This window comes from Equus asinus, chromosome 4 (assembly GCF_041296235.1).
Source record: "Equus asinus isolate D_3611 breed Donkey chromosome 4, EquAss-T2T_v2, whole genome shotgun sequence".
Taxonomy (NCBI): domain Eukaryota; kingdom Metazoa; phylum Chordata; class Mammalia; order Perissodactyla; family Equidae; genus Equus; species Equus asinus.
The window spans coordinates 36,020,179-36,045,539 of record NC_091793.1 but is presented as its reverse complement, the minus strand read 5'-3'; the positions used below and the strand labels follow the sequence as shown (position 1 = coordinate 36,045,539).

The 25,361-nt window shown below is 38.4% G+C and overlaps 1 protein-coding gene across 2 annotated transcripts in view; it reads left to right on the top strand.

The window, feature by feature from the left end:
- FGD6 (FYVE, RhoGEF and PH domain containing 6) overlaps positions 1-25,361 on the top strand; it is a 106,624-nt gene that overhangs the window by 45,750 nt on the left and 35,513 nt on the right. For both annotated transcript variants that reach the window (XM_014841223.3, XM_014841224.3), the window contains exons 4-8: positions 5,215-5,282; positions 5,368-5,398; positions 17,032-17,183; positions 19,264-19,420; positions 21,665-21,752. In XM_014841223.3, coding sequence (XP_014696709.3) covers positions 5,215-5,282; positions 5,368-5,398; positions 17,032-17,183; positions 19,264-19,420; positions 21,665-21,752 — 496 coding nt within the window. The remainder of the gene's footprint in view (positions 1-5,214; positions 5,283-5,367; positions 5,399-17,031; positions 17,184-19,263; positions 19,421-21,664; positions 21,753-25,361) is intronic.

The following is a 25,361-nucleotide window of genomic DNA, read 5'->3' as shown; positions in this document are numbered from 1 at the left end:
TTATGGACAATCTCAGACCTACAGAATCAGAATTTCCAAGACAGTTACCTGAATCTGAAATTTGAAGTGCCTGGTGGTTCTGATGATCAGTAATGTTTTCAGACTTCGCTGTTAGAGCAGTGAATCAGCTGACAGTGGACCTGTTTTCTCCTACTCACCTTGCTATCATGTGATGGATAGTCAGTTACTACAGATTTTAAAATAATGGAGTAAAGATGGTACTGACTCCTTCCTCTTGGAAATGGTCTCAGAATAGCTAGGAGGATACAAAATACAAATTCTGCTATTGGTGATATTAGGAGCCCTCTAAAACTCCAAATCACAATGCATAAATAAGGGCTCCCATTCCCACCAGCGATATGTAAAGGTTCCAGTTCCTCTTTATGCTCACCAGCACTTGCTATTTTCTGATTTTTGGTTATCACCATTCTGTGAGTATGGAGTGGTATCTCATTATGGTTTTAACTTGCATTTCCCTAATGACTAATTATGTTGAGCATCTTTTCATATACTTATTGGCCATTCTTATATCTTCTTTAGTGAAATGTCTATTCACATCTTTTATCCATTTTTAACTGTTTTATTGAATTATAAGAATTCTTTATGTATTCTGGATCAGAGTCATGATTTGCAAATATTTATCCCCTCCTGTGGCTTTTCTTTATGGTGTCTTTTGAAGCATAAAAGTTTTAAATTTATGAAGTTCAGTTTATTGATATTTTTTCTTGTATGGATCATGCTTTTGGTGTTGTATCTAAAAACTGTTAGCCTAAAGCATGGTCATGAAGATTTTCTTCTAGAAGCTTTAGAGTTTTAGTTCTTCCATTTAAGTCTATGATAAATTTTTATTTAATTTTTGTCTATGATGTCAGGTAGAATATAAATTCATCTTTTTGCTTGTGGATATCCAGTTATTCCAGCAATTTTCAACCATTTCTTTAAAAAAACTATCTTTTCTCCCATTGAGTTACCTTGACAACTTTGTTAAAAATCCATTGACCATAAATTTAAGGGTTTACTTCTGATTCTCAGTTTTTTCCCATTGAGCCACATGTCTGGCTTTATACCAGTACCCACCATTTCCCAAAGTTTACAGTCTCAGTTTCTAGAAAAGAGACAAATGCTTCATAGTTGCCAACCCCAGTGCTGCCTCTGTGAATGGCTGCCATCCTCTGTCTCATTGACTTGCTGCACCACACCTAAGATCTGAGATATTTAATGTTTAAATCCTAGGGTTTTAAAGTTGAAAGTCCAACACTCATTTTACAGATGAGGAATGTCAGACCCACCATAGTTGTTCTTACAAGTTGAAGTGTTTTGTTCTCTGCTGTAATGGAAGCATGATGTCTGTCTAGGAATAACATATTTGTTATGGAATCACTCTGCAGAATTGTCTGTAACCCGGGCCCTGGCAGAGCAAGGTCCTGAAGAGGGGGGAAAAAAAAGAGTAGAGACTTAAAAGAGGGAGAGTGCTCAAAAGAGGAAAAGAAGTAAAAGGTAAATGCCAAAAAGTACACCTACTTGAAGTTTTTGTGTAAAGCTGGTATACATTGTAGGTGGTTCTGCTAATCAAGTGCTGCAGCAGCTGCAGTGCCCTGGGTTTCTTTACAGCTACTGCTGAGACCACCTCTTGACCTTTAAGAGACCTCATGTCACCTGAAAATGGAGCATGGCGAGTCAAGGCCTCTGTTCTTTCAATGCTTTAGGTTTCTGTTTCTTTCTTTTCTTTTTTTTTTGAGGAAGCTTAGCCCTGAGCTAACTACTGCCAATCCTCCTCTTTTTTGCTGAGGAAGATTGGCGCTGAGCTAACATCCATGCACATCTTCCTCTACTTTATATGTGGGATGCCTGCCACAGCGTGGCTTTTTGCCAAGCTGTGCCATGTCCGCACCCAGGATCCGAACCGGCGAACCCCGCGCCGCTGAGAAGCGAAATGTGTGAACTTAACTGCTGCGCCACCAGGCCAGCCCCAGGTTTCTGTTTCTTACTCTTAATGCATTTCTTCTGAATTTCTAATTTTAAAAAGATATACTGTGTTTTACAAATATTGTTTTCTAGCTACAGATGACATAGGAAAACCTATTTAATGGTTAGAAAAGCATTGATTTGCTACAATGTTTTTCAAAATAACAGTTGTCCAACTGTGTGTATGTGTGTGCGTGAACGTGTACACAGTCTTGGTTATTAGTGCACGACTAACACATGGTCTGCAAGATCAGATTGTGGTTAAGGAAGGTTGGCTGTGTGTGGTTTAAAAGGTGAGTACATGGAAGTGAGTATTTTATGCTCCATCTTGTCAGCTGAACAAAACTTATCTAACCTGTTCAGTCATTCTAGCAATCTAACAATCACTCAACAACTGCCTTAGAAGAGATGAATAGTAATAGGGGTAGAACTCAAATTCATCTATCTGATTGTCCCTTTAAAGATAGAGTTTGGGAGCTAAGGTCAAGTAGCAAGGCAAAATATTCTAGGCTAATTAGCTTGGACACTCTTAGTTGTTATGCACTCTGAATTAATTGATTGCTCTTTAAAGATTACTTTCATAATTAGTTGGTTTCATAGCCTACTTTGAATAGTTTTTGCTTTCATAACCTGCTTTGAATTTTTTTGTGTAACAATATCTATATTCTGATGGGATAAGATTTCTTGGTATTGTATGTAAATTCTTCTGTAGTAAAATATGAAAACATGGAAGGGACAAATGCACACAAACTGCAAAATTTGTGTTTACTCCTGGAAGAGGAGGGGAACTTCAATATTATATATAATAATTTGTTTCATAGAAGAATTAGACCAAACATTGCAGAATGTTTGGATTTGTTGAATCTTGAGGGGAGGGGAGATGTATTTGGGTGTATGTTTAGCAGTGGATGTTTGTAAGGATATGTCCTGATTACCAGCAGATACTGAAGAGAGATTTGGGATATAATAGAAGAGTTTCTAGGTTAGACATTTGGAAATCTGGGTTCCCCTCCCAACTCTGCTGATTACCAGCCTTTGGATCCTGGCAAATCCCTGTTTTAAGTGGGTTGTCTTTGGGACTCTGCTCTTGGTCCAGGTCTTATATATGTACATCTTCCCTGTGTTTGATCTCATTCAGTCCCTTGACTCCAGCTCCTATTCATGATCCAATGGTTCTGAATATAGTAAAAAATAAATCTAAAAATAAAATTCTCCTGTATATTTACTATATTTCTCTGATGACTTGTGAGAACAGAAATTATTGTAATCTGGGCTGGCCTGGTGGCACAGCAGTTAAGTGTGCATGTTCCGCGTCAGCAGCCTGGAGTTCGCGGGTTTGGATCCCGGGTGCGGACATGGCACCGCTTGGCATGCCATGCTGTGGTAGGCGTCCCACATATGAAGTAGAGGAAGATGGGCACGGATGTTAGCTCAGGGCCAGTCTTCCTCAGCAAAAAGAGGAGGATTGGCAACAGTTAGCTCAGGGGTAATCTTCCTCACAAAAAAAAAAAAACAAGGCTGAGCTCAATAAATGAATACTGTTTTCTAAAAAAATTATTGTAATCAAAATATCTAAATTTTAATGTGCTATGAAACCTTAAGGAATTGTCTCCCAGTTTACTCACTTTTACATCACCAATTAAGTGAATAAAAGGTTTTTAATATATGTACAAAACATAAGTAGACATACTGTAAAAAAATTATTAAAATGTAATTTTTGGAAGAGCTTCATTCAGTGTTAAATGACATCTGTTTTTATACCTTGATTTTGACACTGAAATTCTAGAAGCAGGTAAAAACTGTTTTTTTCCAAATTAAGAAATATGGTAGCCCTTTGACCCATCACAGTGATGCTCAGATAAGCAGACCTGCTAGGAGGATGCAGGATTTCAATTTAGAAAAGAAGACTACTTCGGACAGAAGTCACTACCATTATTTCTTTTCTGTATTATTTCATTAGTGACTGACTACTGGACTGTCTTGGTCACTTCTTATTGTGACATTGCCTTGTCCAACTGCACCCTGTGCGGCACAAATTAACTGGGTCCTGGTATTGCCAGTGCCAGTCCGAATGGAAAGAAGCTTCATTCTAAAACCAGATCTGACATTTCAGCATATTATCCTTTCTTTCTTTCTTTCTTTCTTTTTTTTTTTTTTGCTGAGGAAGATTCGCTCTGAACTAACATCTGTGCCAGTATTCCTCTGTTTTTTAGTATGTAGGCCACTAACAAAGCGGTGTATGTCCATGCCCCGGAACCAAACCTGGGCCACTTAACAGGAACATGCTGGGCTTAACCACTACCTACCAGGCCTGGCCCATTCAGCACATTATCCTTTTAATGGCAGCAGTCATTATTTTCACCTTAGGTGTAATATCCAAAATGTTGTAATTGCTTGTTCCTTGGTTACTCTCTGTTGCCCTGTCCTGTGGAACTGTAGTATTCAGATCTTTCACCAGAATAGAAATGGAAAGGAACTCTTCTCCTTTTCCCCAGTGCCCTGGATTCAAAGCCAGCTCTATCAGTATTTAAATGAAAACAACAACTACAGCAATCTAAATCTTGTGACTTCATTCCTAGTCACCCTTTCCCTTCCCCCCTGCAAATGTGTATATTTTTTGTCCCTGCTAGGGCATTTAATTTTCACACAAAGCAGTACCTATTAAAAGAACTTCATATCAGCTCTTTAGAATCAAACTACCTTGACTATAAGAGCATATTTCTAAAAGGGATTTTAAGGAAATTGAGAGAGCCTGTGGCATGTGTTTGGTCTAGACTGTGAACAAGAGTCCTCTTCAGACGGCGCCTAAGTTGTCTGATGTAGAGCGGCTTCACTTAGGGTGAGTTCTCTTATATGTTCCTGTTGGACATTCACTAGTCTCAAGTTACTTGTGGGTGCCCCAAGAACTCATGTTCATCTGTAGGGGTCATTTCTCCTGCAGAATGTGACTTTTCAGTTTTGAACCGTTGATCGTGTGCTCCATCAAGGCTCTGGAGCTCCTCAGGGCAGTGCATCAATCCAGCACTGATGATGGTGAGGACTACAGTTTGCTCTCCGCTCCACCTGTGTCATGCTTTAATAACCTCATCTAATTCTCCATGTTTGCCATTTGAGACGTTATGCAGTACCAAATGTGGTCTATTCGGAAACTTATAAGTATCAGAGCTTGAATGTATGTGTGACTAGCTCAAAGCTGGTCTTCATTATCCTTTTATGAGTTCATGCTTTCTTAATGCACTCTTATCACAGGATGAAGATATTGGAATGAAAAGTAAAGTCCATCATATTGCCGAAGAGATCATGAGCTCAGAGAAAGTGTAGGTATCTAGTTTATAATTTGAAAGACTATTTGTCTCCTCCTTGGCTCATTTAAAACATTTCTTTCATTGCTGTTTTTTACAGGTTTGTGGATGTGTTAAAACTTTTGCATATTGTAAGTATCTGCTAATATTTTCTTAAAGTCTAAAACTATCCTCTTTTGCTTCTTTCCACATGTCAAAAAGTTTTCAGCATAATTAACTTAAATGTACTTAAGTTAACATAGATATACGTATATGCACTTTCTAATACATTGTTATATTTTTAATTCACACATAGATGTGAATATAGAAGTTTTCTGAAATGTACGTATCTCTTGTGTGTGTAGAATACCCGGATGATTTCTGAACAACAGAGCCTTTATATCTGTATCTCCAAAGTCTGCAAACTTTCTATCTTCATAATAAAGAAGTTTTAAAATGATGTTTCTTCTTTGGCATTTGCAGATGTCTCCTGTCAGTAGAATTTTCTACTAACAGTGTATAAAGAATGTCATGATCAGTGTTCAAAACCGTTCTTCTATCTGAACAAGCTGCCAGAAGACACTTAAAATAGACATTTTACAATTAACTTTTTAAAAGTTCTATTTTCAGTTTTTATGCTTGTCAACTTGAATGAACCTGTTGGGAAACAATTATGACATGTGTCTGACTGCGTATTCATTTTTCTCATGCACTCCTTTGTACCTGCAAGTTTTCACAAGTTTCATTACGCATTGGCAATTAAAGTGCTTTTAGTGTTACTTTATTCCAATTATATTTTGGCAAGATATTAAGACTTAAGAAAAGAGAAGGTTAAAGTAGAGGAAACAATGAGAAAAGAAATTGAAGTAAAAATTTACTTAGATGGTAATTATTAGCATCATCTTAAACTTAATTGTTGAGAAGTGGTAGGTTTATGACATAAATACCCATTTATGTCTCTACTTTTCCTTTTAATAGATAGCTTTCCTTTTAATAGATATATATGAACATAGAAAACAGGTTACCCTTAAGGATATTTCATATTCACCAAATGATCCCATTGTTCTTTATTCTTAGTCCAGTGGGCACAGGGAGGCCTAATTCCTGTATGAAAAGTCTCTAGCTTTAGAAACATTTTCAAAAAAGTTTCTTAACATTGCTAATTTGTTTTGAGAAATTATTTTCCCATGAATAGTCTCTCATATAACTCTTGACTATATTGGTAAGTTCTCTTTCATAATTCATTAAAAAAATTATAGCAATATTTGGTCTCCCCCAAAAATTTGTTGAGTTTCAGACATTTTGTCATTGGCAAATAAATAGCAAGAAGCTTGATAAATGACTTTTCAAGATAAACTCCATGTACATTTGCCGCTATGCCCTGATCCTCTCTATTGTATAAGCAATTGTAGGGGGAAAAGAAAAAGCTGAATTGCTCTTTTCTGGGAAACTCAGAACATAGCTCTAGGATGAGCAAATTGTACCTGTTTGACATATTTTTTGGTAGACATGTTTAAATAGAAATAGGGTCTCTCCAAGGAAATTTTAAGCATCTGCAAGTTAATTGGTAAGCTCATGGAGGCAAAAAATGCTATACAGTTTGAGTTTCAGTGTACTTTTTCAGTAAATGTTGTGTGGGACACGTGTCAAGGATTCTACCATGAACATCACCAAGTTCCTGCCCTCATAGTGCTTACAGTCTAGGGTAGGGCTTCTCACACTGTTGTGGTGAGGGACTGGATTATTAAATTTCTAGTTTGTGGTGCACCAAAACTTTTGTAAAATACAATAAAAATTCATGGCCATGTCAAATTGATATAAAAGTTTCTGATCCATTATTCTCACTTCCTGACTAATAAATCTTCGCAAACCAATAACCATTTGTGGACCATCCTCCGAGAAGCCTTGGCTTAGTAGATTCTGTATCCTACCAGCCATGTGAATTTTGAAAATAGTTTAATCTTTTGGGTTTAGCTTTCCTCATTTGTAACATGGGATGAAGATACCCATCTCTCAAGTTGTGAGGAATCAATGGAATAAAGTATGTGAAAGAGCCTTGTCTTGCCCACAGTATACAGTAGGTTGTCAAGTTACCTTTCCATTACTGTCGTCTTCATCTTTCCTTGTAGAGCATCAGTGAATGGGAAGCATTCATCCTACTATTACCAGTTGACTTTTTACTTTTTTTCAAATGCCTTTTTTTCCTGTACTAAAATTTCATTATAGTGAAGGAAGTTCTGATTCTAGTAGGTAGGGAAGCAATTAAAAACTTTACTTAGTTATTTAAAAATATATGTCCTGTTCTTACCTGTGTATTTTTGGAACAAATTATAAGCACTATAAGAATGGACAATCAGACCAAAATATTTCCCATATCATCTCAGATCTGATATCTGACAGATGGCCTAGGGCTCTTCCTAGCTAGCATTGAACAGAGTGAGTCATCCATAACCCACCTTGACTTGTACATTTTCAAAACCTCTTAAGCCTTTAATATAAGAGTGAGAGTGGGTCATCTGTCAAACCTCATGTTAACGTCCTGTCTGGTATGTGCAAATGTTAACTCAGCAGAGCCCAGCTTTAAAGGGTGTCTTAACAAGAGGCATTAACCAGGTTGTGAGCCGTTACTAGGAGGGGCTTGTCACCAGGGTGTGAAGCCAAAAGAATCTCTTGTTGCATTCCAACACCCCCACCATGCTATTAAGGTTCATATTTATTCATCTACCAAAAGTACCCCAACAAACGTAGCATGTGGATAGTTTTAATCCTGAGCGCTGCTGCTGTCTGATTTCATCTAAATGAATTAACTTCTGTGTTATATGATAGAATATGACTGCTTTAAAATATCTAAATAATAGTCTTTAGATAATCCAGTGGTATTTTTGGAAATCAACCAGGTATCCAAGTGGCTTGGGAGAAGTTATTGTTTCAGTTATACATGATTTCCCATTAATAGAGACTCGAGAATAGCATTAATAGATTTTTTCTTTGATGACAGAAATGTTCAATATCTGCACTGTCCAATATGGTGGCTATGTTTTTAAAATTTTAATGTATTACTGTAGCTCACTAGACACTTTCTATATCACTGTAGTTCACTCGTACTTCTTTGTTTAGGATTTGCTGAACTAGGTGAAATAGCTTATGGAAAAAATTTAAAATCTAAATTAATGAATTTTATCATTTAAGCTATTATTACATTGAGAGGAAGTAGACTTGGGTATATTTTACACATTTTAAAATATACTTAAGTTTCTAAGAGCCAGTGTACTTGTTTGAGGGCTCTGATTCTTTTTTTTTCCTAAAGATTGGCACCCGAGGTAACAACTTTGCCAATCTTTTTCTCTCTTTTTTTTCTGCTCTTTCTCCCCAAATCCTCCCAGTACATAGTTGTATATTCTAGTTGTGGGTCCTTCCAGTTGTGGCATGTGGGGATGAGTGCTGCCATGTCTGCATCCAGGATCTGGACCAGCAAAACCCTGGATCGCTGAAGCGGAGCGTGCGAACTTAACCACTCGGCCATGGGGCTGGCCCCAAGGGCTTTGATTCTTGTCTGATGTTTGTGTGAAAAAATTGGCCCTGCAAAGGCACTGGCAAGACTTTACAATTAATGTTTTGTGTGTTATATGCTCTGCAGTATCTACCCTGAGCTCCTGGACTTTGACCTAGATTTGAAAAAGGGTCCAATATGCACATTATCTCTAAGTCAGTACCCTATTGAGTCCAACAAGAAAGGAGATTCCTAAAAGACAGCCTTTCCCTTTTCAGAATGGTAGTGCCATCCTAGCTGCCAAAGCCAGAAAGCAAGCATTTGTTCATTTCTCCCTCTCACTCACTCTCCAACTAAACCATCAGCAAAACTGCTGATTCTCTTTCTGCTTTACTGCCACCAGCCTAGTCCAGAATATCATCTCTTACTCAGACACCTGTACCAGCTTCTTAGCTGGGCTTCCTATTTCCATTCTTGCCTCCCTCCAATATGTTCCTTATATGATTTTTTTTTCTTTTAAGTATGAAAAGTGATTTTCTTAAAATAGTATTAGATCATGTCACTCCCCTGCTTAAAACTCTAAATGATTTCCATTGCATCAAGAATGAAAATCAAACTACTTACCAAGGCCTATAAGTGGGATGGCTGTATGTCCCAGTCTGCTTTTGACCGTTCTGGTTATTGTCTTGGCTTATTATTAATAGAGCTCCCTTTCACTGTCAAAAATGATCCGGTTTGGACAATAAATTATGGTTCCCCTGCCTATGAGGTGCAGTGTGATTTGATCTCTGGTAATGAGATGAGACCCTGGGGACAGAGAAGGGGCATACTTGCCCTCACTGACCTTGTTCTTACTACACTGACCTCCTTTCAGTTCTTGGTTCGGTGCTGAGGTTATTCCTGCTGAGAGCTTTGCCAGTTCCATTTCCTGGAATGTTCGTTCTTCCTTCATTTTGTTCATAGCTAGTTCTTTGCTTATCCTGAGCAAATGTGGCCTCCTTCCTCAGAGAGGTCTTCTTTGACCATCCTTTTCTTTTTAACTTCCCCTTGTTTGTTTTCTCCTTGCACTTAATCTGATTTGTGTGTTTGTTTGTTTGCTTATTTATTTTTGGTCTCCTCTGCTAAAATGTAAGCGAGGTGAGGGCAGGGATCATATATCTCCAGAGCTTACCCTCGTTCCTCTTCACTAGAGGCCCTCAGTAAATGGTTGTCGAATGAATAATGTGACTAGTTGGTTAGTAGTTAAGAATTCTGTTTCTGCCACTATGTGCTCTTGGACAAATTAGTCAAGTGTTGGTTTCTTCTTCTGGAAAATGGGAATAATAATAATCATATAAAATTGGTCTGATGATTAAATGATATCTTGCAAAATAAATGGTAAGCATTTAATTAGTTTTAGCTGCAGGCTAAGTGGAGGTCCTTCAATATAAAGTGCTGTGTTATTCAGAAATGATTTCTATAAATATGAAAATCCATACTATATAGTTTTGATGTTATCAAATAAGCTTTTGATCAAATCAGTCAACATAGAGTTTGTTCATGAAACACATCCTGTTGGGTTTCTTTCTCCACTAGAAAGTAAGCTCCACGAAAGCAGGTATTTTTTTTTAATGTTTTGTTTATTGTTGTATCCCACTCAGTATCTGTGGAATAAATGACAGAAAACTGAAGAATAATTCTTGGTTTGGCAAAACTTTAATTATTTATATATGTTTTCTCTCTTTGTGGCAAAAGTTGTCCAATGCAGAGATTGTATTGTATATAAATGTACATTCTAAAGATGAAACACCTTAGACATCTAATATAATTAAGTATGAATGATAAAATGTTTTTGGTTTTGTTTTTATCTTATTTGCTCTCTGATCAGCGACTGATTTAATAAACATCTCTATAAATTTATTTTATGAATGTGCAAATAGCATGATTTTTTTTTTTAAAGATTTTATTTTTCCTTTTTCTTCCCAAAGCCCCCCAGTACATAGTTGTATATTTTTAGTTGTGGGTCCTTCTAGTTGTGGCATGTGGGATGCCGCCTCAGCATGGCTTGATGAGCAGTGTCATATCTGTGCCCAGCATTCGAACCAGCCAAACCCTGGGCTGCTGAAGTGGAGCGAGCAAACCTAACCATTCAGCCATGGGGCCAGCCCCTGTGATTTTTAAAAAAATATTTTGAAAGGGAGTGATCAGAGATTTTGAGATCTTTTGGACAAAGATGGGCTGGTTAAGTAGTCATTAAGTGGTACTACTAATAAAGCATCTTTGTTCCACTGATTTCTTTAAGTTGGGACGTACATTACCGTGCAAACTTGAGAGACTTAGAAAATCCATTGAGTTAGAGGCAAAGCTACCTGGAAATTATGTCTATTAGTAAATAGAATATATCTTCTATTCTTTTTATAATGCATTTTTGAAAATTAAGAGGCTTCCTCATAGAAGCCTGTAGTTTTTCCCATTTAAAATCACTTTATTCTGTTCTGCTGAATACACCCTGTCTTCTGAGTCTTGTGAACCATTTAATTATCATTTATTCTTTAGTTGTAAAGAATCCTCTTTTAGCGTCTTTTGACATGACTGCCAAACCTTCACTTTTTGAGCAGCTTCGTTGGTGTGAGGACTCTCCTTCACTGAATGAAGTGCATTGTTAGGAGTGCCTTTGTCTTGGTGCTGAGGTGTTTGTTTCCCCACCTTATTTTGGTATTTCCTTTTCTTTATGTGCCTAGAGCTCTCTTTCCAAGCTTCCAGAGACTTGTGGATCTTAAATGATGTTCATGTGATCATTTAAGTTAACTAAATCTCTTTTAGTTAAATAAATGGCCCTCTACTGCGTGCTCTCTGTGTGCCTTGAAGCATGCTAACTACATTACATAAACTATATTTTAATCCTCATAACAACCCTATTAAATAGATGTTATTTCTTTTTTTGTTGTTGTTCTTTTTTGGTAAGGAAGATTGTCGCTGAGCTAACATCTGTGCCAGTCTTTCTCTATTTTGTGTGTGGGATGCCACCACAGCATGGCTTGGTGAGTGGTGTGTAGGTCCACACCCAGGATCCGAACCTGTGAAGCCCCGACTGCCAAAGCGGAGCATGCGAACTTAACCACTACACCACAGAGCTGGCCTCTATTTCTACTTTTTAAATAAAGAGAGTAAGCTAACTGCCAAAAGTAACCCACTACTCAACGGCAAAGCCAGACTTTGAACTCTGGTTTGAGCTCTTGCATTTAGTGATTGTTCAGAAATTGATTAAGAATTGTTGTTTGAGAGCCAGCCCTGATGGTCTAGTGGTTAAACTTCGGCACTCTCACCGATTCAGCAGCCTGGGTTCATTTCCTGGTCACCAAACCACACCACCAGTCTGTCTCTTGCCATGCTGTGGCAGTGGCTCACATAGAAGAACTAGAAAGACTTACAACTAGAATATGCAACTATGTACTGGGGTTTTGGGGAGGGGAGAAAAAGAGAGAAAGATTGGCAACAGATGTTAGCTCAGGGCGAATATCCCCCCTTCCCGGGCCCCCCCCCCCCCAAAAAAAGAATTGTTACCTGAAATCTCTACCGTGCTGTATAGTATGTCTTCAGGTATATTAATTTGTTTTCAGACTTCTCTCAGATGGTCCAGGAAACTGGAGAAATTCTAGTTTTTCATCTTCTAAAGATGAGAATGAAGCTGAATATTTGTCACTTAATGTGTTATATATAATATATTTATGATGTTTACTTGTTAATGTTATTAAGAGGTTTGGAGACTTGTGATAAAGAATTGATTTGCATCATGTTTTATACAGTTTTGCATTGATGACTATGCACGATATCACCAGGTCTGAGCATATAGAGAGGGAGGAATAATTTCATTGGTCAAATATTTTCATTTTAAAACAAAATCAAATTGTTAATGTGGGGACTTTGCCCTCTTCGCTTTTACTTCATAGTTTCACACTCGTGTCTGCATATGTATCAAAGCTTTTTGACCTTAGCAGCTGCGTTGCTTTTGCCTAATATGAAGTGATTCTTAATGCCCTTTAGGAAGGCAGGGAGTCCTGCAGAGCTCCCTGTCTGGCCATATGTCCATGTGGTCTTTGTAATTCACTGTGTCATCGTAGTGGTTAAGTAATGCCCTAAGGTTAGGAAGCCCGGTCAGGACAGCTGGTAATTAAGTCACTTCTCTTTGGTGCTGGAGATATAAAGCGTGCCCCAGTGAACAAGGCCATCTGTTTTCTGCTTCATTGCTTTAGATGTTCATACTCAATTTTATTTGCATTGATTTTTGCTTAGGTCTTGCTCAAGTGATCAGAGCTGGTAAAGCTAATATGTTAATACTGCAAAGGAACTGAGTGGCTTTTTTTAAAGTTGATGTGGTTCGTAATTGTATGTTCTCTGGGAATTATTAAGAATAGTATTATGATATGCTTTGTAATTCAGAAGACCATTTCTATTTCTGAAAATGCCAAGTTGAACAAGCATTTGCTTATTGTGACCAGAAACTAGAGTGTAGGTGGTTCAGTTTTGCATACAGAGTCTTTGGTGGGTTTTGTGTTAGAAGAATAGACTTATGTATGTGTAGTTGATATCAGTAAACTCTGTCGCTTGCCAAACACTTTCACACTCTAGCTCCCCTCACTCCTTTCATTTTAATTACCCAGCTTTTCCATTGTGAAAAAGTATACTCTGGATCTCAGTTTTGAAGTGCCAGTCCTGTGGTCTTGCATCCTCACTGATTTAGTTAAGGAGGTATTGGTGAATTTAGATTCTTCTGCTCAAAAATAGTTTTGCCTCTGGCTTGTGTCATCACACTTTCCCAAAGTATCCTGGCTGTTAGCATTTAGAAAAATAACCAGACATATGTTGTAATCATCCTTTTTATTTAAAAAAAAAAAAAGATATTTCCTCCCGGTGGCACCAATTCTGGAAATAGTTGAGTTTCATGAAGAGCTGAGAAGGTAAAGATTCTATTTTTTGTAGTTCCTGTGTGATTTAGTCACCTCTAGCACTGAGGCCATAGCACATTGCTTTCAAGGGATGGTGGCCTGAGAGGTGAGGAAATGAGATGAGGGACAGGGCTGCCATGTGTGGTTATGAAGGCCGTGAGTTGTGAGTAGAGCCCTTGGTGTGAGTTGCATTGGCTTGGAGGAAGAGGTGCCCTTTTCTATTAAAAAAGGTACCACAAAGACCAGCAATGGCCCTGGTAGTGCTTGCTTAGAATATATAACTTTCTGGGTCTTAGGAATTATTTGTAATAGATAGCTGGATATAAACTCTCTCAATTTCTCTTTATTAAATGTTCTTCTTTTGCTCTTTTAATTATGAGATTTTAGTTTATTCTGACATGCTACTCATAATTTTAAAAGAGACATCATGGGGGCTGGCCCCGTGGCCGAGTGGTTAAGTTTGTGTACTCCGCTGCAGGCGGCCCAGTGTTTTGTTGGTTCAAATCCTGGGCGCGGACATGGCACTGCTCATCGAGCCACACTGAGGCAGCATCCCACATGCCACAACTAGAAGGACCCACAACGAAAAATATACAACTATGTACTGGGGGGCTTTGGGGAGAAAAAGGAAAAAAAAATAAAATCTTTTAAAAAAAAAAAGAGACATCATGGGTGATTAGTTCACTCAGAGCTGCCTACACCATCCACTAGTCCTGGAAAAAAGAGAAGTTTTGTCTGGTACGCGATAAGGGCCTTCAGCTAGAGGCGGCCATCTTACTGGTCTGCCCCTTGTGGATTTGGCTGGTCTCTGTTGAATGTGTCTTAAATAAACAAGTTTCCTTTTTGGCAATGGTGGCAGACATATGGAATGCAGAGTCTGGCAAAAGCTGTGTCAAACAGGATCCTTGAGCTACTTAGCAGCTAATGTCTACTGTCACTGTCCTGGCTGAGGAAATACCTTCCAACTGGAAAATAAGTCATCCTGCTGCCAAGGGACAAACATATTCATCATTTATTCTACTAGAAGAAGAATGGGCAGTGCTTATTGCTTTGCTGAACAAGGAACTCTTGCATCTAAATTATATTAATCATTAAAGTAGTCAAACAAAAAGTACTATAGAAGATGTTTAACTGTTGTGCTTTGAATACATTTGCAATTGAGGAAGTTATTCGTGATATGTAAATATATTCTTTAGTTCTGCCTGTTGGAAAATCTAATGACTTTCAAAAGTGTTAAGTAGCTCTATTTTCTCTTAGTAAATGTGAGTGCTGATGGAAACAAGCTGTTGGGAAGTGGAATTTGGCCAATACCATTTGGTTTCTGGGGATGTTTTGTGTGGTTTTCTGGATTGGAGTTTATACAAGTTACAAATTCTTACTTTACATTACAGTAATTAGTTGTAAAAGTAGTGCTTTAGTTACTGGTGTAAGTAGTTGGTTCCTTTGGGCTAGTGTGACTATTGGACCAATAAAGTCAGTCCCAGGTACTGAGGCCTAAGCGAAGGGTTTTATTAGCACTTGTTGAGCATAGGAAGATTTTACTTGTGTAAAATATGTGCTAGAAAAGGAATCTTTTCATGTATTTTTAAAGTATATATGAAGTTTTTGTCTTTCACAAGAAGCATCAGAAATCCTCGTGGTTAATGTATGTATGTTGCAAGGCGTTGAAGGGATCAGGGGAGAAATCACTGTCCTTTTTTGTTTATTTGATTTTTCCCAGTGAATCCCTGAAGGGAAAGCAGTTAGAAATAAAGGTAAAGGAAGATAAAACCTAGTAGAGAGTCTGCTGTACCCAGCCTTTGCTTTAAGGTTTTAATTAAGCCCACTGTTTCTAAGAAGGAACAGTCTTTGTTTTTGAATCCTCAGGACTGGAACAGATTCCACTATTGTTTTACTTATCCCCTGAGGATGGGCCTCAAAATACAGTGAAATCTAGACAAATACCATCTCTGACCCCACTCTTTCCAAGTCCTCTGGCGTCAATGGGTGGGGTGATGTGGACCTGTCTTAAAACATGGTATAAGTAGTTATATAGGGAAAAGTCATTGAAAAAGAATATGTGAAGAGAAAGTTTTTTATTTGTGAAAAGTATGAATCCCGATGAATGTATGGGGAGGTTGGATTGAGGGAAGGGAGACTCTAAGGTCCAGACTTAAAATGTTTTGTTGATTCTGTGTGCCAAACACATTGCAAAAAGCTTTATGTGCCATATGTAATTAAAGTCTCATAACTGGGGCCAGCCCCATGGCCGAGTGGTTCAAGTTCCACGTGCTCTGCTTCAGTGGCCTGGGTTCACGGGTTTGGATCCTGGGTGTGGACCTGTACCACTCAGCAGCCCTGCTGTGGCGGTGTCCCACATACAAAATTGAGGAAGACTGGCAGAGATGTTAGCTCAGGGCTAATCTTCCTCAAGCAAGAAAAAAATGAAAAAGAGGAGGATTGGCAACAGATGTTAGTATAGGGTGAATCTTCCTCAGCAAAAAAAGGTCTCCTAACTTATTATACCCATTTAACAGAGGAAAATGAGGCTAGCCAGAGGAAACACAGTAAATTAGGAATGAGAGCTTAGATTCGGTATTCCTTGATGATCAAGAAGGTAACCACCCTCCACATACCTCACCTGGAATGCTCCAGCTGTTGGAAAATAATTACTGAAAATGGGCAAAGGGACTCTTAAATACGGAATAAAATAACTAGTTAAGCTATCCCAGGGACTTTTAAAATAGTCTGTGTTCTGGGCTGGCCTGGTGGCGCAGCAGTTAACTTCACATATTCCACTTTGGCGGCCCAGGGTTGGCTGGGTTGGATCCCGGGTGCAGACCTATGCACCACTTGTCAAGCCATGCAGTGCAGGCATCCCACATATAAAGTAGAGGAGGATGGAAACAGATGTTAGCTCAGGGCCAGTCTTCCTCAAGCAAAAAGAGGAAGATTGGCAGCAGATGTTAGGTCAGGGCTAATCTTCCTCAAAAAAAAAAAAGTTTGTGTTCATACAGCAGTATTGGAATAATTTTAAAGGCTATTTAGAGTTGCAATACAGTTTCCACACACCTTGTTAGTATAAATTGCTAAGTTTGGAGATAAAACCAAAAGATTTAAGGGAATTATAACACAGTCTGTTTTAAAACCACCAAATACTCACCCTAGCCTCCTTGTGTGGTGTGTGTGTGTGTGTGTGTGTGTGTGTGTGTGTAATTTCCTCTTGGGTTAGTGGGATAGGAGGAAGTGGCTGCTCTCAATTTGTAATTCTACATGAAAAATATAGCTTTGGAATTTATATTGTTTTAGCAAAGAGAGTGAGTTGGGGGAAAAGGTTTTTATCAAGTTCTATGTGTATGTATATTGTTTTTCCTCCTTTGGACTGTTGTAGGATTTCCGGGATGCGGTAGCCCATGCTTCCAGGCAACTTGGGAAACCAGTGATTGAGGACCGGATCCTAAATCAGATCCTGTACTACTTGCCTCAGCTGTATGAGCTCAACCGGGATCTCCTGAAGGAACTAGAGGAAAGACTGTTGAACTGGTAAAAAATGAACTGATCACATATCCCACAGTTTTCAATTTTGGCTGAAGCCATAAGGGCCCTGCATGTGACAGAGAGGTGGTGTTCCTTTCATTGAGTTGTTTCCATATATTGAATTTTCTTGGCAGTTACCTGTAGATTGATCATTTTAGATTGCCAAAATTCACAACCTTGGTGCACTGAGCTCAATACACTTTTAAAGTTTTTGATAATCTTGTCTCAAAAGCAAGAAGGGCCCATATTCAGCCAATTTAACTTCTTATAGGTGACCTTTGATAATCAAGATTTTTGAGACTGAAGGAGTTTGGTTGATACATTCACATTGGAAGTGTTTTAAAATGTTTATCTATCTTGCCTGGAGCTTCAAGTCCTGAAAATCTCTTTGCATTTTAGAAAAGAGGCCATTCACTGAGATAATAGGATGATTGTTGTTTGGTTTAGACACTTTACATATGTATGACATCATTGTAGACACTGTTGATCTCAGAACAGGAAAAGAATACCAAAAGGTTAACTACTTCCATTGGGCTATACAAAGTAAGCAGAAACTTTGGTGACGTCTTTGGAAATAGATAGAAAATTTGGCCTGGGGGATTGAATTTATTGTTGAAGTCCATGGGGAGCCCAAAATGATTAGAATAACAAAATAGTATCACCTACTTTCATGATAAAAATTTCCCTCTAGATTTTCTTTATCTATAATCCAGAAAAATACCTCTGGAAATATCATGCCTCTGCATGCTGGGACACATGCTAGATAATTGGTTAATACTTAGCTGCAGCCTAAGTATAAAGTAGCACAGAGTTAAGGACCAAGGAATCATCAAAAGATACTTTTTAAAGTCGTGACAGAAATAAAATGTAAATTACAAAGAATTTTCCTGTACATACTTCATCACTTTTCTTATAAAAGATTATCTTAAAAATTAATCTGAATTGGCTTAATAAGATGTGCATATTTATGCAAGCAAGTGTTATAAAGAGGCTTAAATATAGTTTTTTTTTTACTAAAAGTTTTCTCGAGGTTGGATCTGTACATGTTCTTAGGCATTCCTAAGAAGCAGACAGAATTGATGAAAGAGGCAGCTAAAACAACAATTATGGAAACAGCTACACTTATTACAGACATAAAAGTCCTTGGATAAGATATTTTCTGCTTATTAAAATACTTTTCTCTCAGGGGTCTTTGAGTTAAGACACATTCTTTGGTTTTAGTATGCTTTCTGAAATAACATTTATTTTTACATTGGCTTTTAATAACAATTGATGAAATATTTCACTTCTGCATCCAACAAGGTTTTGAATATTTATTGTGTGCTAGTCAGCGCTCTATGCATACTGGGAATATCACAGTGCACAAAACATACAAGGCTCTTGCTCTCATGGAGCAGACATTTTAGTGGGGGAAGAACAAAACAGATAGAGAAGAAACATTAGATAGAAGCAGTTTCTCATGTGCAGAGACATAAAATAGAATGATGTGCTAGCAAATGGAATCTGGGTGGCTGAGGAAGGCCCTCTAAGAAGGCAGAGCATTTGAACTGACGTCTGAACGAAAAGAAAGAGCCAGACTTGGTTCCATATTCCCAGGCATGTGAAGCCATTAGTAAAAGTTTGCAAATTGGGAATGAACTCTGTATGTCAAAAGAATATAAAGAAGGCCAGTGTGGTTGGCCAGTGATGAGAAGGAGGGAGAGAAGTGTGAGATGGATCAGAAAGATAGGCAGCAGTGGGACCTGTGGGGCTTTGTAAGCGAAGGTAAGGAGTTTGTTTTTCTGCTAAGTGCCATAGGAAGCCATTGGAAGTCACTTTATGTGATACACGTTTTTGGATTCTTTGGCTGCACAGAAGAATGGGATGGTGGAAGCAAGGGAGAACAGTCAGAGGGCTGGCAGGTTTCAGCCGGGATGTGATGGTGGCAATGGAAATGGGGAAGAGCAGGCATTTGGGTATGTGTCTTACAACAAGAGAAAAAAAGATAAGCTGACGGCATGGATATGGGACTCTGCTCATTGGATGTATTTTGGATATATTAATGACTCCCTTTGTATATTTTTGTGTATCTCTTCTCTATCTTTAGGACTGAACAACAAAGAATCGCTGATATCTTTGTAAAGAAGGGACCGTACCTAAAAATGTATTCCACATACATCAAAGAATTTGATAAGAATATAGCTTTGCTGGACGAACAGTGCAAGAAAAACCCGGGTTTTGCTGCTGTTGTTAGAGAATTTGAGGTATTTATGCTACCATCTAATGCTGAACATTTTGTTTGTTATTAAAGCTTTAATAATTTGCAATTCTTGAAAACAAAACCTGCAAACAAAAAGATATTAAAATATAATCCCTTCAAAATCAAAGAAGGAATTGAACAAATTAAAAGGTGAGAAGTCAAATAGTGTGTACAAGATTTAATTGTGAAAATCTATCATTGCACGTTGGAATATATTGATGGCTCTCTCTTTTTTTTAAATTGAGGTAAAAAACATAAAACTTAGCATCTTAATCATTTTTACATATACACATTGTTGTGCAGTCAATCTCCAGAACTCTTCATCTTGTAGAACTGAAACTAAATCCTTTAAACAACAACTCCCCGTTCACCCCTCCCCCAGCCCCTGGGACCACCATTCTACTTTCTGTCTCTATGAATTTGACTACTGTAGGGAACATTTCTTATTTTTAACTCAACCTTTCCTTTTATTCTTCTAACAACTAGTCTACAATAATGGATGGAACATATAATTTATTTTCCTTTAGATAAATAAATAACACAGTTTTAGTGTCAAAGTTAAGAAAAATTAATAACATGTTTGTAGCCAAAGCTTTGTGTTTTGACTCAAAGCTATCAGTGTTCAAGCCTGATTTAACTGGGAGTAAAGTGATATAACACATTATTTAAAAAAATTAGTTTTTAACTAAAATTTTTACTTAAGTCTTTTCCTCCAATTTTGGGTAAAATATGGGTTACTATATATTTTAGTATTTGTCTCTGTTTTGAAACTAAAAATATCAATGGATTCCAGTCACTCAAAACTAGAAAAGTTTTAGAAGTGTTAAGATATTGCTGATTTCTAATTTGTACAGTAGACAAATAATTAAACCTTAAAACTGTTAGTCTTTTTTCCTCCTTCTTTTCCTCTCTGCTGATGTCTTCATGCTGTTAAGAAAGGAAGTGTGAGGGCCAGCCCCGGTGGCCTAGTGGTTAAGTTCAAAATGCTCTGCTTCAACAGCCCAGGTTCAGTTCCTGGGCATGGACCTACACCATTCTGTTAGCAGCCATGCTGTGCTGGTGCCCCACATGCTAAAAAATAGAGGAAGATTGGCATGGATGTTAGCCCAGGGCAAAAAAAAAAAGAAAGGAAGGAAGTGTGATATATAGATATATAGATAACTATTGCAACTGATAATTGACCCAGGTTTTCATCAGTGTCAGTGAGTTCTGTTGCCTTGGCAGCAGAAGAAAACCTAAGATGGGGAAGTTCGCTAGCTGTCTCGGTTAATGATGCTTGCATGATGGGTGCTTTCTTAATGTGCATTATCATTATAATTCATAGTTAGTCTGTGTATCAGGCCTTGGAGGGTCATATTTAGAGAAAAAATAAAATAGTCTTAGCAAATCTGGAAAAACTCCTCCCCACCCATCTGAGCTGTGTAAGAAGCACAGGGCCTCTTAGGATGCAGGGACATTTTCACCTGGCCTTTTTGATACCTCCTCACAGTAAGTTCCTGTGTGGAGAATGGGAGTGAGGCTCAGGAACAGGCGGAAGTGTCTATTGTACATACTAAGGAAAAGAGCTTTAAAGGGAGAATCAAATGTCCTCATGGTCAAGTCAAATTGGTTCCAGAATCAAATATTCCTATATACACTGATTTGAGCACTACCTTTTATAGCCATTCACCTGAGAAAGAGGGTTACATTCTTCGAGCTTATTGGAGAAGGGATGCTTAGCAAGGTTGCTTTTCAGGTATCTTTGATTTCTGCAGTTCTGCCCACTATCAGCTGTTGTTGTTATGAGTATGTTGATGATAGGCTCTGACTATTATTTAAATCCAGTTCCGAGTCGTTTTATTTCTGCTACCCTACTTTTGGGGCCGTGGATTTCCTTCTTGGATCTTGGGTTTGTTTGTGTTTATGAATACGCTGGCCCACACTCTGTTAAGTGGCAGCTGCTGAGTAGGGTAGGCTCGAATTGGCCTAGAATGCAGACTGCAGCCACACTGTCTGTGAGAGGGCAGTGAACAAGGTTTCCCAATGAGTCAGTGATTTCAGAGATCTGCTACAGGAGAGGGGGGCTAGGTGGTAAAGCAGCTGTGTTTTCACTCTCAGTGTAACAGCTCTGCCTTAAAATAAAGGGAGGTTCTCCATGAATCCCCTTCCAGAGTGGCTGACTAAAGGTTGGCTTCCAGGGCGCTTGAATCTGGGTCCCTTGCTTCTTAGAAAAACACTCGTGTTTACTTTGGATGTCTTGTTCTTTCAGATGAGCCCACGCTGTGCTAATCTGGCCCTCAAGCACTACCTGCTCAAGCCGGTTCAGAGGATCCCCCAGTATAGGCTGCTGCTGACAGGTGGGCTTCCCTGGCAGTTCACCAACCAACCAACTCATGTTGCCATTATGACACTCTGCCTTTCCTAAGAATACCTCTCTTTTTCTGTCATTCCAGTAACCCCTTTACCTCATATATGGATTTATAGTTCCTTATAACCTCATGTATACATTGCCTGAACTGAACTTCTTTCAGTCTGTTCATCCCTGTGTGCATTCTCTGCTCTGGGCATTCATACATGTTAATTCCTTTTGCTCAGAACTAATTTTACCATCCTAACCCCAGAACCCTGCATTGTTTTACCAGATTAATATTAATCCCAAGAATTAATATTATCAATCAAACTCAAGAATGAGGTTTAGAGGGTCACTGCCATATATTTGTCTGTCAACTGTTATGGTCCTAGTCACTTTCTTTGAAGGGTTGTTAAAAGGATTGATTAATGAGCTATGTGCTTAGAATAGTCCTTTGGTCACAGTAAGTTCTAAATAAGTATTAGCTGCTATTAGTAGTAACAGCAATATCCTCGTCCTCCTCCTCCTCCTCCTCTTCCTCATCACCATTATTATGTCTGGTCATTGTCTGTCTATATCTCCTTCTAGATTGTGAGCTTCAAGATTACAGGGCCCTGTCTATTTAGTTTACCACTGTAATAGTAAAAAAAGAAGAAAAGAAAGAAAAAAAATGCTGTGATTTGAGTGAAGGCACACACTGTGCTCAGGACTTTATATTCATTGACTCTTTAAATCTTCACCATAGCCATGCATAGATCACATTATTATTATTATTATTATTATTATTTATTATTATTTTTTTTTTTTGAGGAAGATCAGCCCTGAGCTAACATCTGCTGCCAATCCTCCTCTTTTTGCTGAGGAAGCCTGGCCCTGAGCTAACATCCATGCCCATCTTCCTCCACTTTATATGTGGGACACCTACCACAGCATGGCGTGCCAAGCGGTGCCATATCCGCACCCAGGATCCCAACCGGAGAACCACGGGCAGCCAAAGCAGAACGTGCGCACTTAACTGCTGTGCCACCGGGCCGGCCCACAATGTTATTTACTTAGATGAAATGACAGGCTTATAGAGATTAAGTGGTTTGGCATCTCAAAAAGCTAGTATAGTCTCAATACCAAGCATAATATCCAGCACATACTACTGGTCCTTTGGAGTATTTGCTGAAATGTGTTGGCTGTGTAGTGACTTAATACAGATATATTATGGGCAGTAAGTATTGTGTCAAAATGGACAAGAGCATCGAAAGTCCACCCCAGCTCTAAATTCAATCGGTTGGAATTTTATGTGAACAGATGTTGAGGGACTTGGTTCCTATTAGTGTTCTTAAGAAATGGCGTGCATGCTTTTTATCCTTAACTTAATCACTTTCTCGTAAGTCAGGAGCTATGTTGAATGAAGTAGGTGAATACTGGAAAGCCAGGATTTCCCGATTTTCCTTTCGGCGAAGGCTCCATGCCTTCTAAGCTTGCCTAGTGAAAGACAAGCTGCTGCTGAGGAAGGCTCGCCTTTCAGCCCCAGGATGGCTACCCTAGATGTTTCTACTTGATTTGAATTTCTAACTGTGAATCTGGCACTAGATTTCTCTCTGGAATGACGTAAGGCAAACCAAATAGTTTGAGGATATCCTGTCCATCTGTACTTTCTTCCCTCGGCTTTTGGCAGAGATTTAGAATACACAGGACAAAAGGAAGTACCCATGGATGTGTTGTGTTTTCGCTAGATAAATTCAGTGCTGTATCATAAATGAGCTATTGAATGACTTAGGCTGTTTCTACAGCTGTCGAATGAAGTACTGTTTTTAGTGGCAAAAGACAACTATGGTTTCAAATGCGAGAATGATGGAGCAAGTTTCTGAAATTTTCATGTAAAAAAATTTTTTCCCCACACTGTGCCTGATCTAAGTAAAAAATTTATACACGTTTAATTTAGGTTTCACACTGAGTTTGGTTTTAATTGATTAATAGTGAAATAGCAAAAGCATGTTTTAAAAATTCTCCTTAACAGAACAGATTGCATTTGTTTTATAACCAACATAATATGAACATGGGGTTATTTTTAGTTTTGAGCTGTCTCTTGTTTAATTTTAAAGCCATTTGCTCCCTTTCTTGAATTGGAAAATCTTCTCTATTATTTAAATGATGCACAATACCTTATATATATTAAACCCTCAGGAATTGTGGATTCATTGAAGGGCAAAAGTGGTAAATGGCTTGTTCAAGGTCACAAAGTGAGGACTAAAATTAAAGAAAGAACATAGGCCTTATAAGGAAATAATAGACTTCATATTCTTGTCTGTGCGTCTTCTTCCATTGATTCAAATTCTTTTCTTCCTCTAAACCTGATCTGAAGTCCTCCATTCCCTTTGAAGCCATCTCTGATTACTCCTTGACCCTTAGTATCAGTGCAATGTGACTTAGTAAATATTTATTTAATGCCTTGTTAATCTGCTAATATTTGTATGACTTGAATATTGATTTCTGTCTTTTTTTTTTTTTATTTGAAGAGTGGCTCTGAGCTAACATCTGTAGCCAATCCTCCTCTTTTTTTTTTTTTTTAAGATTTTATTTTTCTCCTTTTTCTCCCCAAAGCCCCCTGGTACATAGTTGTATATTTCGTTGTGGGTCCTTCTAGTTGTGGCATGTGGGACGCTGCCTCAGCGTGGTCTGATGAGCAGTGCCATGTCCGCGCCCAGGATTCAAACCAATGAAACACTGGGCCACCTGCAGCGGAGCGCGCGAACTTAACCACTCGGCCACGGGGCCAGCCCCTTGAATATTGATTTCTTAATTTGATTATCAACTCTTTGAGGTCAAGGAGTGAGTCTTGTACTAGTAATTTAGCGCACCCTAATAATCTGGGTCAGTGTTGGATCCCTTGGTTCCAAGCTCGGTTTAAAACATCCCGTTAACCAAAATACCTTTTCCCTAGAGGACAAAATGAGATAGAGAATTTCAGAGATGGTCTCTTCTCCTAAATGAAAGACACATCCAGAGAAGTGAAATGTCCTCCCTGAGGCAACACAAATATTATTAGCTGAAGCACCTGTGATCATATAATCCTAAGGACATATAGGGGTTAATACTAAGGTTTGTCTTAAGTTTTCATCTATTCAAACATGATAATTAACTGGCTCCTCATCTTTGGAGAAACAAGATCAATGATTTAATCCTCCAGACGACTTTGTGAGGCTAGTATTTGATTTCCGTTTTAGAATTTGGAGTAACTCCAAGTGCACACAATAAACAGGAGCACAGAGGAGGAGTGAGACTATAGGGGGCAACTCGTGACAACTTTGATTTATTGAGTTTCAGGCAGAGAAAGGGAAGGATTCCTGCCTGAAGGTGTAAGTAGATCTGTGCCGCCTTCCTTACTTGGGAGGGGAAGATTGAGAAATGCAGAGATGAAGTGCAGATAAGACAGGATAGTTTCTTTTGGAATCCTCTGACAGAAAGGTGTGTGGAAATCCCCAGATACGGCAGTCCTGCCCTTACTATTCAAACAATCATCTTATTGTCTTGTGTGTTTTCTTCAGGACATAATTTGAGTTTCTGCTGGGTATTTTACTTAGGCTGTCACTTTCTTCATTGTAGTAAAAAACTTCCAACTAAA